The sequence below is a fragment of the Centruroides sculpturatus genome, unplaced genomic scaffold (assembly GCF_000671375.1).
Source record: "Centruroides sculpturatus isolate CEXI.00-Female unplaced genomic scaffold, Cexi_2.0 scaffold2197, whole genome shotgun sequence".
NCBI lineage: Eukaryota > Metazoa > Arthropoda > Arachnida > Scorpiones > Buthidae > Centruroides > Centruroides sculpturatus.
Window position 1 is genome coordinate 23,330 of NW_019386883.1, and position 20,247 is coordinate 43,576.

The 20,247-nt window shown below is 32.8% G+C and overlaps 1 protein-coding gene across 1 annotated transcript in view; it reads left to right on the forward strand.

Annotated features, from left to right (window-relative positions):
- LOC111615884 (INO80 complex subunit D-like) overlaps positions 1–20,247 on the forward strand; it is a 52,085-nt gene that overhangs the window by 21,415 nt on the left and 10,423 nt on the right. Inside the window, exons 4-7 of the mRNA XM_023357326.1 lie at positions 1,195–1,291; positions 6,904–7,137; positions 14,724–14,824; positions 18,346–18,479. Coding sequence (XP_023213094.1) covers positions 1,195–1,291; positions 6,904–7,137; positions 14,724–14,824; positions 18,346–18,479 — 566 coding nt within the window. The remainder of the gene's footprint in view (positions 1–1,194; positions 1,292–6,903; positions 7,138–14,723; positions 14,825–18,345; positions 18,480–20,247) is intronic.

Here is a 20,247-nt window from a genome sequence, read left to right on the forward strand (position 1 = left end):
TGTTTCTGAGAAATGACACAATGTTTAACTATACTCCCTGCTGTTTTTATAACCCTGATCTATTTTGATGGATTAAACTTTAATTTTTTTAATAAATATTTGCAATTAAGATACAGATTAAGCTACTACTATCTAAAACTACACACCTGTGATTTATTATAATCTAAACTTCAAAGTTGATTTAAATAAGAATTTGCAATTAATTCTTAACTATTCTTTGTTAATTTTTTCCTGATAATTAATCTTTCAAGAGAGAAATTTATTCCATTAAAGAGCTTATTCATATTCTGTCACCATCTATTTTTACCCTTTAATATTTTACAAATTAAATATAAAATTCGTTGATAATGAATATTGTTTAAAAATCTAGAACTTAATTTAAAACTAATCTACCTAACTTATATATGATTATCATACAACTTTGATTTCATTACATAATCTAATATTGAAAAATTTAATATACTTTAAAAACTTATATTGAACTTTTTGAACAGTTTCAAAATTAGTCATAAAACAGGTTGGTTATGTGTAGTTATTGAAGATTTAATTATTGAATTTACATCTTTATTATGCAAAATAGTCTTACTTATTTTTATCTTTTAAAATTTATCTGTACATCTGTGTGTCTGTAAGTATGTTTGATTATACTTTGAGTAACTTGTATTGTCTTCAAACATTCCATTATAAATAAAAATTATGCTGAACTATTTTACCTGATTTACAATTGTTAGCTTAAAATTATTAGAAAAAATATTTATTAGTTTTTTAATGTGGGACCAATTAGAAAAAATATTTATTAGTTTTTTAATGTGGGACCATTTCTGAAAACTAATGATTTAGTTTTAGACACTAACATTAATGTTATAATTTTTACAATGTGCAGAAAGATTATTTAATATTCTCTGTTCTTATTGGAGAATAGAAAAAAAACTGACTCATTTGCATAATTTAAACTATTATATTGTTCTTATTTCATTATTGAAAAATCATTAAAAAGAAAACTAGTTTATTAGTGATGAAAATTTAAAAATGCAGAATTCTCATCAGAAGAGATGAAGGTAGTTTTATTTTGAAAATTATTATATCAGTGTCTGAATATTAGCTTTTTATTACTATGATATTTGTTTAACTTCTTTACATCTTAAGTTAATGATGATAATAAATGATAATAAAGTATTTTTTTTATGTTATCAGCTTTTGAATCTTCTGAAAGTGAAGGAAGTGATAGTGAAGAAGAAAATCATCGATTACATCATATACAATGGATTAGTATATGGGATAGAACCACAAGGTAATTATTTTTGAAATTATAATTTTATAATAATATTACCATCATTTCATGTGGATAATAAACATTAGTGTATAACCTGCAGAAAATTGCTAGAACAGAAATTAAATCTTTTTACAGGGCTGTGGAGTCAGAGTTGTCAAAAAATCTGCTGACACTGACTCCTTTTTAGTTCCCAACTTGTTATGTATATAAAACAGAAAAGTATTGGAATCGTGCCAAATTTGATCCTCCAAGCTTTTTGCAAATCTACACATTTGAAGACCTCCCGAACCCAAAAAAAAAAAAATGTCAGTTAAAGAGGAAGAATTTGCACGCATGTGTGTGTTGGTGTCTAATTTTTTTAATTTCTTCATTCTGTTCTGAGATATTAAACAATATCTCAGAATGGATAAAGTTTAAGAAACGAAATTTGGCACTGTAGCTTGTGTATAAAAAGGCATTAATGCTATTAAATTTTGGTTCTTAATTAAAGGTCTACAGGGGGAGACATAGAAGGGGTCATGTGTCATATCTCCAGTGCGGTCAAACTTAATGAATATTTTACTCATTATTAGCGTTCACAATTTTTTTAAAAATAAAACTCATCTCTACCCTCAAAATTAAGCATTTTGTCATTTTATAATAGTAAAGTAAAACCCATTAAGATGTTAGAATGTGATTGGGGACACAATTTAGTTCAACCACTTTGAAGCTTAATAACTCCTATCTTAAACCATCCGACTCCAATTTAAAAACCGCAGAAGTTATTAGGCTTCAAACAGGGTGAACAAAATTGTCCCTTCCCTTGTCTTCTTATAACATGTCTCACCATGCCCTCTAGCATCCCTCTAGCATGTTCTTTAGGAAACATGACACTGATATGAGCAGTTTAGAAGGCACTATCTGAAGCATTAAAATATCATTTTTCTATATATATAATTATAAAATAAATGAAATGAAAAAAATACCAAAAAGAAACAGCCCACCTGTGGCCAACTGATTTCATTCCTTAAATACTGGTAGTTTGGTCATGGGTTCTCACCTTGCCAGGACGGACTGACCATGTGGAGTTTTCCGGTTTTCCCCATGTCTGTAACTCCTGAATAGGGGGCCAGTTACTCTTAAAAAGACCTCCCAGAAGGCATTCCTCTAGGCAGATCACCCAAGTGTTGTACCATAACTGAACTAAACAAACAAACCAAAAAGAAACCATCTAAACTTCATGTATTCATTTCTGATATATTTATCAAATAATAATAATAATACCTCTCCCGTGGTCACCACCTGGTCGTGGTGGGAGAGCCCAGTAATTTTATTGAACCATAGAGCAATGCAGGCTGGAGCGCAAGCTCCTGGTAGGGACACCCATGCCAGTAAGGTCTATGGGGAGAAATGAAGCCAAGAGTGACCACACTCACATTCTGTGGAGATAATTATCATGGTAGTAACCATATCAAAGTGTGATACTGGCTCGGACGTTGCCCAGGTTAACAAGGTCCGAGTTCGTGGGTTAGGCAGAGGCTCACCTTCGAAAAATAGGCCAGTCTCCCTTGGTTACCAGTGGCGAAAGCAGCGCTGGCCCAAGCATCGCTACTGCAATGCCCTCAACAGATGTGAGGAATCAACCAAGCCTTGGTGTTTCTGTGGCAATGCATCCACAGACCACAAAGGCTGGAAAACCACACCAATGGATGAAATGGACAACAGAAATGAACGAGCTTATCATCCGTACTTACTACATCATCGAAACAAACATGACAGCATACAGACAACAACTACACCATAGATTCACACAACAATATCCTCACCTCACTGTCACCAAACAAAGGGTTGTCAATGAAAAAAGAACAATTATACACAACAACCTTATCAAACAACAGGTTGCTGATCAAATACATCAACAGACAGAAACATTTAACATTAGAGAGGTTGAGACGCACGTTTTAAACGTGTAAACGTGTACGTGTGATGTTCGGCGCCGCTTTCCCGTAAGCCTAAAAGTTTGACGATGGTGTTTGGAATGTTGAGCGTGATTCCACCAACTATCCAAACACCATTGTCAAACTTTTAGGCTTATGGGAAAGCGGCGCCGAACGTCACACGTACACGTTTACACGTTTAAAACGTGCGCCTCAACCTCTCTATTATTAATGAAGATCACGTAAAAAAAGTTTACATCACTGCACCAGGAACTAGCTAAACATCTAACACACATCATCAATCCACAAGACATGCCAAAATTTCTTACTTGGGGCATCACCTACATGAAATCTAAAAACAACAACACCACAGAACCCACACAATACAGACCAATTACATGTCTCCCAACACTCTACAAATTATTGACATCCTGTATCACAAACAAAATATACTAACATGTTGAAGAACACAACATTCTTACAGAACAACAAAAAGGTTGCCATAGAAATCACAGGAGATGCAAAGAACAGTTACTCATAGATTCAGTTATTCTACGGCAAGCACACAAACAACACAGAAACATACACATGGCATATATAGACTACAGAAAAGCATTCAACAGTGTTCCACACAGTTGGCTGCTACATATTCTACACATGTACAAAATACATCCATCACTCATTGCATTCTTCCAAAACACTATGCAGCACTGGAGAACAACACTACATCTCAGGGTTAGTAACACTTCCATACAAACAAACGAAATATTCTTTAGGCAAGGAATTTTTCAAGGAGATTCCTTGAGTCCTCTCTGGTTCTGCCTAGCCCTGAATCCATTATCCAACATTTTAAACAACACGCAATATGGCTATAATATCAGACATGAAAAAACAGCACAGTTTACACTCTCACATCTCATGTACATGGACGACATAAAACTTTACGCATCTACACAAAAACAACTTTAGCATCTCCTACAAATCACACACTCATACACCAAGGACATACAAATGGAGTTTGGCTTAGACAAATGCAAAAAACTACACATAGAAAAAGTAAAAATAAATTTAAAAACTCACGCCAATGTTGTGTAACTTATAGATACGAATTCACTGAGTTCAGCGTTAATAAAGTTCCTTTAGTATTGACACAAGTACTTTCGACGCATGTATAATCGTCGTCTTCAGGTGAAAAGAACAAATTTTAACAAGCCAAACGTGCAGGATGTTCCAAAGGAACAAAATATTTAAGTTCAAACAGGCGTCCGGAAATTCCGTTAAGAACGTGCAAATAATTTTTGATATGTTCGAATTTTTATATTTTACGATGTTAGCGGCGCATGCGTGGAAATGCTACCGCGTTGGCGATACGATGTTAGGCGCGTTTCGCTTTTTAGGCGCCGATATAAGGCAATCCACACCCCGGGTAGATCGAGGGTGGGAACATTGCACGCTTCTGAAGTAGCCGTGAGAAGCGCTTCCCAGATAAACACAAGCCTTCGATTGTTGCAGCATTTAATTATTTCCGTTCTGGACCATAACGGGTTGTAGCCTTGCTCGAGAACTTTTTTAGCGAGCTCAGTAGAACATCTTCCTTTGGCTACGTCATCCTGATGCTCAGCAAGGCGGGAGGCGAGCATTCTTGTTGTTGCTCCTATGTATCTTGTAATATTTCCCGTTACCGGATTTTCTAGGTGTATCTTGTAAACCCCTGATTTTTCTAAAGTGGTTAGCCTGTCCCGGTCGTTGCAGATACATCTGCGCAGGTTTGGTAGGGGGGTTATGGGTAGTATGAAATTATGTCGTCAAAATATGTGGCTGAGGGGAAAGAGATTGGTCCAAGGTACGGCAATAATGATTGGATCACGGATGCTTTTTCCTTTCTGTACAGCGTGGTACATGGGTATACGGCCTCTTTTACTTTACGGAGCACATGCTCATATTTGCCATATGTAAATCCTGCAAGAGATACCGCTACTTTAATGATGTCTAATTCCATTTTTGTTGCTAACTGTGTCGATGGAAGCAGTAATGCTCTTCTAACAAGTGATGCAGCAATGGCAGCATTGATGTATCGCGACAGTTGGAAAGCATCTGCCGGGATAATATACGGTAACAGGTCTGATTTGTGGTGAACAGCAAATTGCGGCCCCTCAACCGACTTTTGTATACACAGATCCAGGAATGCTATTGAATCCTCATGCTCCCTCTCCCAAGTGAAACTGATTGTAGAGTATATGCTTGAAAATGACGTGCATCACATACGTGATGCACTTGCATTCATCACTGAGCACAATTATTTCCTTTTTAACAAGAGCATCTACTTACAGAAACGAGGAGTTCCTATGGGCTCCCCGCTATCTGCAGTCTTGGCCGAGCTCATTATGAGAGAAGTAGAGCGTAGAATTTTCGACTCCCCTCTTACCATCAGTTATCCGTCGCTATACTTACGTTATGTCAACGATATCCTAATATTATGGGAGAATACAGAGGAGGAGTTTGTCAAATTTGTACAGCAACTTTCAGACATTTATACAGACACAATCAAGTAGCAAATATAATACACCAAGAGCTTGCAAACAAACACAAATTATTAGACATCCACGAACCATACTACAAGTATATTCCACAGACAGTATTGGAAAAGAACACGCACAAAATGTACTATGACAGAGCCATAATCACAGATAAAACAATTTACCACAACAGACCAGACATCACACATTATAGACAGCCATTCCAAACACTGACAATGTACAAAACACATGCACTGAAAAAATTAGCAAGTACACAGAACTCGCCCAGGAAATAAGACATCTGTGGAGGATGGATAGAGTGCTTATTGTACCTGTTGTTCTCTCCTGTACAGATGTGATACCACACACACTACACAAAAGCCTGGGAACATTACAATTGAATAGAAATACATACATCACACTACAGAAGGCCACTAAATTGAATACATGCCATATTGTTAGGAAATTCCTGAATACTGACACTGACACACTTATTTAATTTTAGTTTTGTTTTGGTTGCTATGCCTTGACTCTGATCCGGCATAGTACACAGCCATCGGTTGTGAACCGAGTATAACCCATTAAACCCAACATAATAATACAAATATGTAATAATAATAACACTAGCTAACACATTTTAGTGCCTTAAATGTTTGACCTAGTCTTGAATATTTTTAGAATGATGATTCCAAAAATAGTTTTCCCTTATCAGATGTAGTTTTGAAGAATCAGCATAAACACCTTATATGGTGCTCCAACCAGTTCTCCATTAAAATTAGAGATACTTAAGAATATAATTTTGAAACTTTAATACATATATTGATGCCAATAATAATTATTATTATTAATGGCATCAATATATACTATGGCAATTCCTAATTCTTTTGAGTTTTACAATTCACTTCTAGGATTAGGAGCATTAAATTCTAGTACAAATAAACATTAAAATATCAAATTATATTTAAAAGAATAAAATTTGAAAATAATCTCTCTAAAAACAAAGTTCAAAGATGACTATAATACAGAGCTCTGATTTTGAATATTCTAGAAATAAAGTTTTAATAAATTATTACTTTTAGTAAAGTTAATATTGTTGTTCTTATAGGTTTGTTTGGAGTTTAAATTTTGAACTTATTTATAATTATTATTTATTTTTTATCAGTTTTTTTTAATAATATATGTTAATTTTTTTATTTAGTGGTCTACATACAAATAATACATTAACATCAAGAGCATTACAACAGTGTCACTTGAAAAAGGAATTAGGTCGAGGTTATGAACAGTTGAATAGGATACACAGTTTACATCAACAGAAAGAAGTGCATAATATAACACTGGTGCATCATCTTACTGAAGCAGCGAAATGGTATCCAAACAGGACAGCTCATCTTCTTCTTAAGAAGTTGAAGCTTGTATCAAGACCAAAGAAAATGTAATTACATAAAATTTTGTCTGTTTAAAGTATCTATCATATTAATCTAAAATATGTAATTCAGTCACATCTCTGACTTCATTATGGCTTTTAAAAAATTAAAAAAAAAAAACAATTTTATTTAATTTTAAAAATTTTCTTAAGTTTAAAGATTTTTTTAAAACTATAGATTTATGATTATTTTTATTTTAATTAATTAAGAATTGTTAATGAAAGGTAAATACTTTTTAGTAATTGTAAAATATAGAATGCTTAAGATTTCAATTACAGTAAAACCTGTCTAAAATCAAACCTGAATAAACTTGAAACCTGCCTAAATGGAAAAAATTCTTTGAAATAGAGAGATTTTTTTTAATGTTAAATTTTACCATAGGCTTTTCCATCATGGAAACAGATGAGGCTTTTAGATATGAAGAACATAACCTGAATAAAGAGGAAAATTAAGATTTCACTTGTAGACAAATAATTAAAAATCCCCTTCAGTATAATGATCACTGCAGAGCATGACAGTGTTTCATGAACAGTTTAAAAAATTTATTAATGTTAGAGTTGATTGGAGTTAACAAGAGACAGAATCAGTTACTACTAACAATTGAGAACTTTCAAGATTTGAAATGAATTTATGAGAACAAACAGCAAATGTAATTTATGAAAACAATGAGAGTAAGTTAACATAGTACAGTAGAACCTCGAAAACTTGGCTCTCGATAACCTGGCACTCCGGATAACTCGGCCACACCCTGGCAGGGGAAAAAAATCCTTAGTTAATTAATTTTCATTATAGACAGCTTTATAAAAGTATAAAAGCTCTCATAAAGTATTTTTCTGAGGTCTGTCTTATCAGGTAAATTACTGTACACAGTGTATTCATTAATTTTCATTTTCATGTAGTAAAGGCTCTATGCCTTCATAAAGTATGTAGTTTTCCTTTGTTTAAGGGTATTTGGGCAGTTTATTCTCTGTTATATTCTCAAGTAAGCAATACATACAAGTACAGTACAGTATTTTCTGAGGAAACACTTGTACTTATTTTTTTTAACCCCATTCCCGATAACTCAGCATTTTCACAAACTCGGCCACCCTTCGGTCCACATTAGGCCGAGTTTTTGAGGTTCTACTGTATTATTGCCTTGTATAGAGTTTTTAAAATTCTTTTTGCCATATGGACACTAAAACAGCCTCTTAATCAAACTCATTGTTGGTTTGTTTGAATAATGAGGAGTAATATTCAGAATGGATCACCCCCAAAAAATTCCTGAGACTTTTTAATCTATTTGGATTTGTTTTCAGATCCCCATAATGGTAGACTGACATACACCATTTGGCCATCAGGTCATTGCATTATATAGATTAGTAACTACTACTGAGTATTCAAAAAACAAGTTTATTAAAATTGTTTATAATTACAGAGATTGAAATCAATGATTAATTAAAGTATTAAAATTCATTGAGAAGTCTGATTACAGCATAATTTAGTTTCTGTATTGCTGTAATGCAATTAGAATTTCCAACAGCAAAGCAAGACTCTAGTTTTTGGTACTTGAGTTGGCTTGTGTGCTGTTGTGTGGGCTGTTAAGGATCACAACTGAGACATATTTGAATGCTTAACATAAATGATGAGGAATAACAAGAACTTTTTCCAATAGTTCTCAATTCTTGCATTCAAATATTCCCATTTTTATTTGAAATTACTTTGAATTAAGCCTAGTGGTAAATTTTTTATATATGAAAAAATGATTTTACTGTAAAAAATCAGTGTGATTGGTGTGAAATTTTTTGTCACAGTTTAAAGATTAAAACAATTAAGAAAATACTAAAACCTATTCAAAACAGAAACCTGCCAAAATGAAAAAAATTCAGTACTGTGCAATTTTAGTTTACATAGGTTTTACTATATCATTTTAGCATGCTTTTGTGCAATGTTAATTTTCATTCAAAATTCAGGTTAAAAATTTTTTTACAGTTTTCTAAGTCTGTATATATTTATAATTAATCACAAATTTACACTAACTTCAGTACTGGAGTAAAATTCTCACTTTCCTGAACCTGTTACCGATGCGTAACGCATATAAGAAATATACAGCGGGTTACAAACGTTTTCGAACTATCTCGCAGTTCTTTCCTAAGGTCAACTAGTTTAGGAATGATTCTGAACGGAGCGTGTGGAATTAACAGGATTGAATGTCATTTCGGCAAAGTCAGTTTTGCTTGACGTGCATGATTGTGAGCTGGTAGAGGTAGCCACAGATCAGCATCTAAAAGAGACTGCCAGGCTAGCGACAGATTTAGCTCCTCCTTCCAGTTGACGCATGTTGCTACTTGGCCGGCTTTGTAAATGGCTATGGATTCTAGCCATTTAAGGTGGTCCTGGTAAGGTGTGCTGGCGATGACTGTAGCTCTATCAAACTGCACCTCGACATCCAGATCAGATGCATATGTAGCAAGTGCAGTGGTAAACTGTCCATGTTGGATATCCGCTCGGTGTTTGCTTATAGGGGTATTTAGGGAACACTTGCTAGAACTGTTGTATAATAAGTCTTTGGCCCACCTGTTGTCTTTCAGTGGAAAGGAATAAATGCCGGGAAGCCTGGTGCAATATGGAGGGTCTTTTTCATTCCTAGGATATCAAAATTGTGGGACATTCTAAGATACGGGTTAAATGTGATGGGAACATGGCAAACTGTGAGGTTCCTGGTTGACATTACCACCCGTGGTGGAGGTGTGTTCCAAGCATTGGTATTGCTCGAGTAAATGGCGCATCACGGTCAGGTATCCATATTTGGTTGCTATCTTCTTAATTCGATCTTGTCAAATTCCACATGCTCTGTTCAGAAGCATTCCTAAGCTAGTTGACCTGAGGAAGAACTGCGAGCTAGTTCGAAAACGTTTGTCACCCACTGTATATTTCATATTTATGTTACGCACCAGTAACAGGTTCAGGGAAGTGAGGGTATTTATAATTAAGGTCATTTGCAAAATAATATGACCACTTTTTTTTTTATTTAATTTTTTTTAATGAAAACACATACTACAAGGTCTGTTCAAAAAGTATCGGACCTTTTTTTTCCCGTGTAAACCAATGATGCGCGAGAGGCCTCCTTCGGTGGAGTTGTGGAGGGGACAGTCATGCACAGTCCTGAATTTTTTCCCGCCTGCAGGAAGCGTCAGTCGTTGGCAATCAGCCTATGAGTGAGGTCATGTAATGCCCTCTCGTCGGATTCCACTAAGCTGGAAAATGACTGAACAACGTGAGCAGCAATATTACATTAAATTTTGCCAAAAACCTTGGCGATACCCAAGCATAAACCATTCGCAAGATTCAGCAGGCTTTCGGGGACGATCCTCGAGGCCAAAAAAAGCGCGGCAGGTCCGCAGCAATATCAAAGGTCATGTTGACAGTTTTTTCGACTCTCGTGGGGTAGTGTGTCGTGAGTACGCACCACAAGGCCAAACCATCGCAAAGGAGTACGTACTAACAGGAGATCCTTCGTCGTCTTTCCGATGCTGTGCGACGAAAACGACCGGATCTGTGGCTGATCAAAACTTAGCAGCTCCATCGTGATAACGCATCCACCCATTCTGCGCATCTGATTCGGGCTTTCGTCGCCAAACATAACACTCCTGTGGTTCGTCACCCTCCATACTCTCCCGACATGGCTCCGTGTGACTTTTGGCTATTTTCCAAGCTGAAAATGCCGCTAAAAGGAACCCGAATTTAGTCGAGAAAAGACATCGTGCAAAATCCGACGGACCGGCTGATGGCCATTCCAAAAGATGCGTTCCAGCAGTGTTTCCAGCAATGGCAAGAACGCTGGGAGAAGTGTGTATATTACCAAGGAGACTACTTTGAAGGGGATTAGGGTTTTGTATATCAAAATCAATAAATTTATTTTTGCCGACCAAAGGTCCAATACTTTTTGAACAGACCTTGTAAGTTCAAGTTTAATTTTTATATAAGTACAAGATAGCTTTATATTTGATGTAATAAATAGCAGTTATTTTTTTTCTATAAATGTTTATAAAGAAAAAGAAAGTGAAACAAGAAGTTTTCAGTTGCAAAATCATATGACCACTACCAGTTTTTAAAAGTTCTCTATTCATATTGTTGCTGGGTTAATAAGCAAATCAACTAGTATTCACCCTACTATAAACCCTACTATAAACCCATCCAGACTTCTATGAGAGTGTCAGGGAAATCGGACTCCAGCTGTTCTCAAGGTCATCCAGCTGTGTAAACAATGACTCATCAGTGTGAAATTTCACAGAAAGGCGAGACAAAGGAAAATAAACTTTGAAGCTTTTTCTTCAAAATTAACTCATTTCTTTTGTTTTTTTTCAGTTTTAAGTATTTTTAATGCTTAATTACATTAAATTAATTAATTGGTGAGGGGCAAGTGGTTAACATGGGTTGGAAAGCAGCATTTTCTGAGTTTGAGAAAGGAAAAATTACAATTTTTAAAGATGAAGGATTATCATGTACAGAATTAGTAAAAAGGATTGGTTGTACCCAATGTGTGGTAAACAATTTTTTGAAACTTGGAAAGCTATATGGGAAGAAGTCCTCTGGTAGACCAAGGAAGCTTATATGTAGGTAAGAAAATAAACTTGTTAACAACAACCTTGACTTTAAGGACAATACAAAAACAGAAGAATGGCCTGGTCAAAAGAATTTATATATTGGAAGAATGAATGGAGGATAATCATCTTTAGTAATGAGAAGAAATTCAATCTAGATGGTCCAAATGACTTGATATTTTACTGACATGACCTTAGAAAATTGCTTTGGTTATAGTGGTAAAACAAATCTTGCATTCTCTACAGGCCAAATGAAAGCTGCTGACTACCAATATCTGTTAGAAGAGAACTTTTTGCCATTTGGGGTGGTGATTGGAAGTCCATTCTGATATTTCAGTAAGTCAATGCAACCAAATATGTTGCAAAGTGTACGAGGTAGTGTTTTTTAGAAAATGGAGTTATTTTAGCAAATGGTAAACAATTTCACTGGACTTAAACTCTATTGAGAACTTCTGGCAAACTTTCTGCAGGACTGTGTATGTTAGTGATAAACAGTAAAATAACATTGAGAAACTGAAGCAGGCAATTTACTCTTCATAAGAGGGAACTGACATCTCTTTGCAGAAGCTAGTGGAAAGCATATGTAATTGGTTGGGCTGAAAAAAATTGTAGTTTTATAAATTTCCACTGTCATCTGGCTGTGTCTGTCCTTCCTTAATCTTAAGAATGGAATTAGATAGATGAAAGTCGAGACCAGGTAGGGAAAGCTTAGGGGCAGGAAGCCCCAATTAACTATAAATGAACTTCCAGTATAAACCAAAGTCACATTATTTCAATTCAAAAATTTTCCTTCGAGAGGTGTTAGATAGATGATCAAACATGTCTCTATTGATAGCAGGAAAGTATGATGTACAGGAGCTAGACACTACTAATTTGAGGCGGAGAGCATATATTTTAAATCAAAAAATAATTTAAAAATATTATTAAAAAACAATGTCACAATAAATAATTGCTTGTTATGTATTTAACATTGTTTTGAAAAATAGTTCATTTACTGCATATTAAAAAGTTAGCTATATTATTTAATACAAAATGATATATTACTATATCATTTTGTATTAAAAAACAACTTTTCTTTCACTAAATTCTACTATTGCAATTATATTAGTTTTATGTTTTATAATTTTAAAGTGTTCTTAAATTTCCTTATATAATTGTCTTTAATAAGTTTATTAAGTAATTAAAAGTGTTTTTAATTTAATTATAAACTTTAATCACAATTCTTAAGCTTTTATGGTTATAACTTGGCTTAATTCAAGAAGTCAAATTTTCTTTACTGATTAACTTTTTTAAGAAAAAATAAACAAACTATTAGAATTAAAGCTTGTTAAATTGTATATTAGAAATAAAGAATGAAAGGAAGTTTAAAAGATAAACAACATTGAACTAAAATCAATTCAATATATATTATAAAGGTAAGTCTACAATGTGCGTGCTACTAAAACTCAAAAAAGAGTCCCGGTACGATCAAGGGAGTTATATGGTTTGGTAGCTCTCTATCCCCCATCCATGAAGAAGGTTTCCGTTTTTACCTGAAGGGCGTGCTGTTGAAGATATAAGGGCTGGAAGTTTCGCCCTCTAGAAATTTCTAGAACAGTCCAGAACATTTGAGAGTATTCAAGAGCATTCCACAACATTCCAGAATGTTCAGGGATGTTGAATGGTTTGGAGTTGAAAGTTGATATTTGGTACACGGTTAGGATATATCATGAGAACGCACACTAAGAAGGGATTTTTCAAAATTCCTCCCCATGGGGGAGAGGGACAGGATTAAGGCTTAACACTTCCATCAACAATGGAAGTGTCAGGTAACAATGGAATTGTTAAGAGAAAGCAACATGCAAGATGCAGATGCAGTTTTTTTTTTGTTTTTACAAGAAATCGAAATAATTTTAGACCCATCTAAAAATTCTCTAATTAGTCTGGAAACAGGGGGACCTAATTCTTGCATTCTGTGAAAATGGGTAAGGTTAACTATAACATAATAATCTTAATCTTCGCTATCGTTACTTTTGCCCGAGCAATACCAGGCTTACCTGCTAGTAATTAAATAAAAAGCACTTTTTTCATATATAACTTTAGCTTAAGGCTGTTTGAAAATAAGATGAAGTCAAATTCTTATGCTTGATTTGTTTCAAATGTTTGTAATGTAAAAATTATGAAAGANATCTGTATTATTATCATTACTTTTGCCCGAGCAATACCAGGCTTACCTGCTAGTAATTAAATAAAAAGCACTTTTTTCATATATAACTTTAGCTTAAGGCTGTTTGAAAATAAGATGAAGTCAAATTCTTATGCTTGATTTGTTTCAAATGTTTGTAATGTAAAAATTATGAAAGATCATATTTCTGAAGATGTAATAGCATGATTCCACGTCTTAGATATTTTGAATGTGGAAACATTATGTACATTGGATGTTTTAACATACAGTATAATACCTACACTGTGAATAAACAGTCTGCTTTATCTTCTTACATAGCAATCTATTCTTTTGATGATATGATTTTTAATTCATATTACTATGCAATTCATGTTATTTTCTTATGTATAGAAAATAAGTTATGGATTCTCTCTCTCTCTCTCTCTCTCTCTCTTTTTGATAATGGAAACATTTATCAACATCTCAGTGCCCAGTGTTTTAATAATAAGCCAAATGATTGTTGTATTTTAATTGGGCTACTTTACCAAATTAATTTAATGTTTGAGTAATTTAATTATTAATAGTAGTGGTAAATTAGCCCAATTAAAATATGACAATCATTCGGATAATGTAGAGAGAGAGAGAGAGAGAAGGAGAGAGACATGAATAAATTAATGATATCTGAATAAAACCTAAAAGTTTCTTTTTTTTTTTTTTTTTTTTTTTTCCAAAAGATTTAAATTATTAAGATATAGTAGTTTTGTATTGATTGATAATGGTTTTAATTTTAATGTGTACTAAATGTATATTTTTTGTAATTTTTTAATAATTTGATGTAATAATTTAAATTTATTAATATAAATTCTAGAATAAAATCAGTTGGCTTAGAAAAAAGTGTCTGCTGTTATCAACATGATGGTGTTCTTTGCAATAAACGGTCACTGCCATATACAAGACATTGTGACAAACGTATCCTTTTGATGTTCATGAATTTAATAACAAGTTTCCTTATTCTAAAGTTTATTTGATCATAGAAATATATCATGTAAATAATTTTGGTTTCTCATTAATTAAATCTTAAATTTGCATAAGCCTGATTATACTGAATGGCAGTAACACAAGTATCAGTGTAATTTGTTTCAATCTGTATTATTATTATTAGCTTAATGAAATTTGCCTAATTATACATTGTTTACAGTATTCTGTTATATAATGTTGTCACTATAAAATATATAATTTTAGTAATTGAAATGTTAAAAATATTAATACTTTTCATTTTAACTTCCATTTGAGAGCCAAGTTGAAGCTCTATTTTCCTATATAGTTCCCAAGACAGGCTAAACATTTTTCACATTGTGGCACAGTTTTTGGATATTATTTTCATAGAACATGTCCAGTTGTTTATGCAGCCACAGTTGAACTGCTATCTTCATATTGTCATCATTTTCAAAATGGTGATAATCACATTATTCCAGATTCAGACAGTATGGTGGGTGATGAAAAATGGCTTGATCTGGGCATTCCAGATGCTTATAATTCCATTTCCAAACTTCTCACACTACCAATACCAGCTCACATCTTTCCATGCTAGATGATTGTCCCCTAACAAAAAAATTCATTTCTCAATAAATTTTGCTTGTATTCTTGCCAGATGCTCACAAAAGTTGAATTACACTCCAGTGTGTTTCTCCAGTGTGGAAATTGATGACACTCATCATTTTCAAACAGCCATATTTCTACCACATCTCACCAGACAGCATTGAAAAATCTCTGACGCAATGCAGAAGGAACTACCCTCTCATATGTATACAGTGATGCTTCATACTTTGAAATTAATTCATTTCTGGAAGCCATTTAAACTGTGAATCATTTGAAGTTCAAATTAATTTTTCCCATTAGAAATAATGGAAAGTGAATTAATCCTTTTTCAGACCCTAAATAATACTTTTTTCAATAAACTTAAAACAAGTACATATAATTCAAGGTAAAAATGACACAATTAAATGCATTAATAATAAATTAAAACATGAAAACAATAAATGAGATATGTAAATATTATATAACAAAATGAAAGTTGCATTTACTGTTCGAACATTATAGAATTTGGCATCTTATACATGGGCACCAGATATCACACTTGTATTGTTTTCATGCTTTGCAATAAGTTCCTTTTTTCATCTCACTCATTGATATTACAGCCTTCCTCTTGTTAGATTTTGTTGTTTCCACATACTTCTTGGATGCCATGGTTAAAAAGTAAAGGTTTTATTTATTGGATTAAACAGAATATACTTGTATATTTTTAACATATCTTCTTACTTGATTTAGATGTGTGATTTGATTATAACAGTTGTGAAATTTATCACATTATTACTAATTTGAGATTGCATTCTTTGTTTAGAAGCTTATTTTATGCTTTGAGTGCATTTTTTCACTGCATGCTCAGTTCAAACTTTGAAGCATTCATTGAAATCCAAAGCAAATTTTTGACAAATTTGAAGTTAGAGATGTTTGAAATATAAGGTACCACAGTTTTAAAAATATTATTAAGCATACATGTATTGTGAAAATTTTATGGCTAGAACGATGCTAGTTATATTTATGATAATTGGAAAAATAAAAAAAATTATTAAAAGATATATTAATACTCTACTCAAAACAATTAGGATATATTGCAATATCAAATTCATTTTATAGGAAAGTCAATTATGCCATTCTGAGTTTTGCTATATGAACACAAAGAGAAATTTTATATTTTAGAAGCTAGTTAACTGTTCATACTGAATTATTAAAAACTATAATCTCATTTTTATCATGTTAGATAAATTAATGTTTCAGAAATTAGAGAATAATATATACTTTACTAGAATTGATTTTTTATGCAATCTTGTCATAAAATTTAATATTAAACTATTCACAGTAAGTTTAATAAAGTTGTCAGTTCTGTTATGGTTCTAAGATGTTGCTATAATATTCCTTAATTTTTTGAGCAGGGTTTTACATATTTGTTTTACATTCTTAACTTTTTGTTTAATTTTTTTGTTTATAATTTTGAGAATAAATTTTAATTTCTAATGAGTTTATTCACTAGTTTTTATGTAAAACTAGCTTACCCGTCGTGCATTGCTGCGATCTCAGAAGAAAGGAAATTCAAGCAAACTCGTTATGATAAAATTAAATTTTCATTTTATCATTTTTATTGAAACTTATTATTATATTATTATTATTATTATTCATTTTCATCGGGAAAACATTTTAAAGTGTCGTTTCAATTCTATTTATTTATTGGAGTGCTTGTGGATACACAATATTTTTTGTTTTTTCGTCTGGTGTGTACACGAATAAATCAGAAGGTTTTCCGACGCGTGAGCTGGCCACATACAGTTGTCCATGCGAGAAGCACGGATTCTCCAAATTTAACCCACACACTTGCAGCGATTGTCAGAAGTGCGATATTCCTCATTTTTATATATTTTTTAAAATCCTTTATAATTTTCATTATTTAATTGCTCCTTCCTCTCTTCTTTGGCATGTTGTGAAATTTCTGATAGTTGGATAATAAACCGTNCTCTTCCTTGGCATGTTGGGAAATTTCTGATAGTTAGATAATAAACCGTTTTATTGTAATTTGTCTTTTTAAATTATTTCGAGTCGATATTAAAATTTGAAAAAGGGCGATACCTAGATCGGTAAAATAGGCGAATTTCTTCCTACAACTTCGGTCGTTGTTCGGGGTACAGTTAAGATTTTAACGAAGTTCGAGCGAATACATAATTAGCAAAAAAAGTCGAAATAAAGTGATTAAGCAAAAACTATTATAAATATCGTAAATAACAGTTCACAAATGCATATATAGAGATATTTTTTGAAGGGGGAAATGGTCTTCATAATTTGAAATCGATTGAACACACTGTGCGCGAATGCTCGTGTAAACGCGCGCCATAGGATAAATGTACTTCGTGGGAGTGTATTAAAAAATTAAAAAACTTTCCAAAGTTTCATGGCAATCGTACTATGCCACAAACTTTCGCCGGAGTATATTAAACAACTTCCCAAAGTTTCACGGCAATCGGATAAACGGTGTGGTAATGCATGAAGGACAGACAGACACACAGACATACATTCATTTTTATATATATAGATTATTTATAGAAATTTTTAAAACTGAGTAATAATTTATTTTATGTTTATTATTTTTGTGTATTTTTAAAATAAAATTATAAGATTTGTCACTCTTCACAGACTTTTATATTTAAAAAAAATTCAGCACAAGTAATAGAAGGTTAATAACATGATCTTTTTATTAAAAAAAATTTAAAGTTTAAATTCTACATAAAATTATTTTTTCTATAAACAAAATATTATTTAAATAATATTAAAATGTTACTTTGTATATAAAGTTTGTAGTGTTTTTTTGAACTTTTGTGTAAAACATTGATTATTTATATATTCCACTATTATTAAGCAAAAATCTTTAATCAAGATTTTAGATATTATGTATAATGTTGATCAGCTATTATTTGAACATTGTACTGCTAAATTCTCTGATAATACCCAGTGTTGTGTTCCAGTGTTTGACATATGTCATGAATTACCTTTATGCCCAGAACATGCTAAAAAAAGAGTGAGTATAGATTTTTCACATATATTTTATATTTATATTTGTTAAGATTTATAGACCTTATATAAATATTTACTAATTTTATAGTTGAACTATACTATTACTTAAAGTTTGGAATTCTAGGATGTTTTATGAAATTATATACACAGTACAATATATAGGAATTTGCAGTACAGTAGAACCCCTCTAATCCATCATCTTTGGGACTGGGGGTATGGTTGGAACGCAAGAAAGGTCGGATTAGCAGAAAAAAGTAAAGTAAACAAGTCCCTTTGTCCAGTCTTTGTAGCACTGCTAATTTTTCATTTAATGAAAGAGTAACGTGTTTACGTTTCACTCCTAACATGTTGAAAACACACATAAAACTGTACACGTACTGTACACACAGTGTAAAACATACTGTAACGAACACAGAAGAAGGCCACGGATGGTGAGTCACCGACGAGTTGGGACAAGTTTCTCGACTCCTACAACAGTCAGATTAACCAGAGTGACGGACTAGCCGAGGGCGGACTAGAGGGGTTCTACTGTAATTGTATTTTTTTTTTTTTTTTAAATTTATACTGACAAGAGAGGTCATATCTGATGGGAATCAGATTTGGCCAAGGTTTTGCCACAAAATAGGTCATATTGAAAGATGATCATTTAGTACTGACTACCATTTTATAAGAAAATGCCATTTGAATTTTTGTTAGCAGAGTTAGTTGGCATAGTAGAAATGGTCATAAATAATAAATTAGTGAGGCACCACTGTATACAGGCACTTCAGGTATTACATGAATCAGGAATTTTTTAAAAACTTTCAGGAAAAGTCTGGAATTGTCAGGAATATTGACTTCAAAAATTTTGGGGAACACATTGTGTGTTTAAAAAGTTCCAAGAATGGGTCAAAAAATCAAACTATGTTACAATAAAAAGAATAGAGTAGAGCCTCAAAAACTCGGCACTCGATAACTCGGCCACACCCTGGCAGGGCAAAAAGTCCTTAGTTAATTAATTTTCATTATAGACAGCTTTATGCCTCATAAAGTATTTTTCTGGGGTCTGTCTTATCAGGTAAATTACTGTACACAGTGTATTCATTAATTTTCATTTTCATGTAGTAAAGGCTCTATGCCTTCATAAAGGTCGTACTTTTCGTTTGTTTAAGGGTATATGAGCAGTTTATTCTCTGTTGCATTCTCAAGTAAACAATACATACAAATACAGTACAGTATTTTCTGAGAAAACACTCATACTTAGTTTTTTTAACCCCATTCCCGATAACCCGGCATTTTCACAAACTCGGCCACCCTTCGATCCACATTACAGTAGAGCCGCGTTTTCGAGGCTCTACTGTATAACTTAAATTTTTAATTCAGCAATACAATTATACAGCAAATATTTACTGTATAAATGCATTGCTGGATTAAAGATTATTTGAAGTCTATAATGTAACTAGTTTGCTTTTTAAGTATAGTACAAAGAAATTTACTTTTTACAAGGACTGCAAAATTTTTTTGAGTTTTGTATGAATTTTAGTTCTAATTCTAGTTAATTCTTGTATGATTCTTGACCCAAACCATTGTTCCTTTAAAATTGGAACACTATTTTTTCACAATCATCTATTATGTGACCTAGCTTCTAATGACTGTTTTCTTTACCTAAAGTTGAAAAAACTTTAAAAGGAAAACTGTATGAGTCAATACAATTTACACAAGACAATTACTGAAGAAAATCTATTTCTTCAGTTCCTGTAAGAAACTGATTTTTCTGGATGTTTCATGAACTG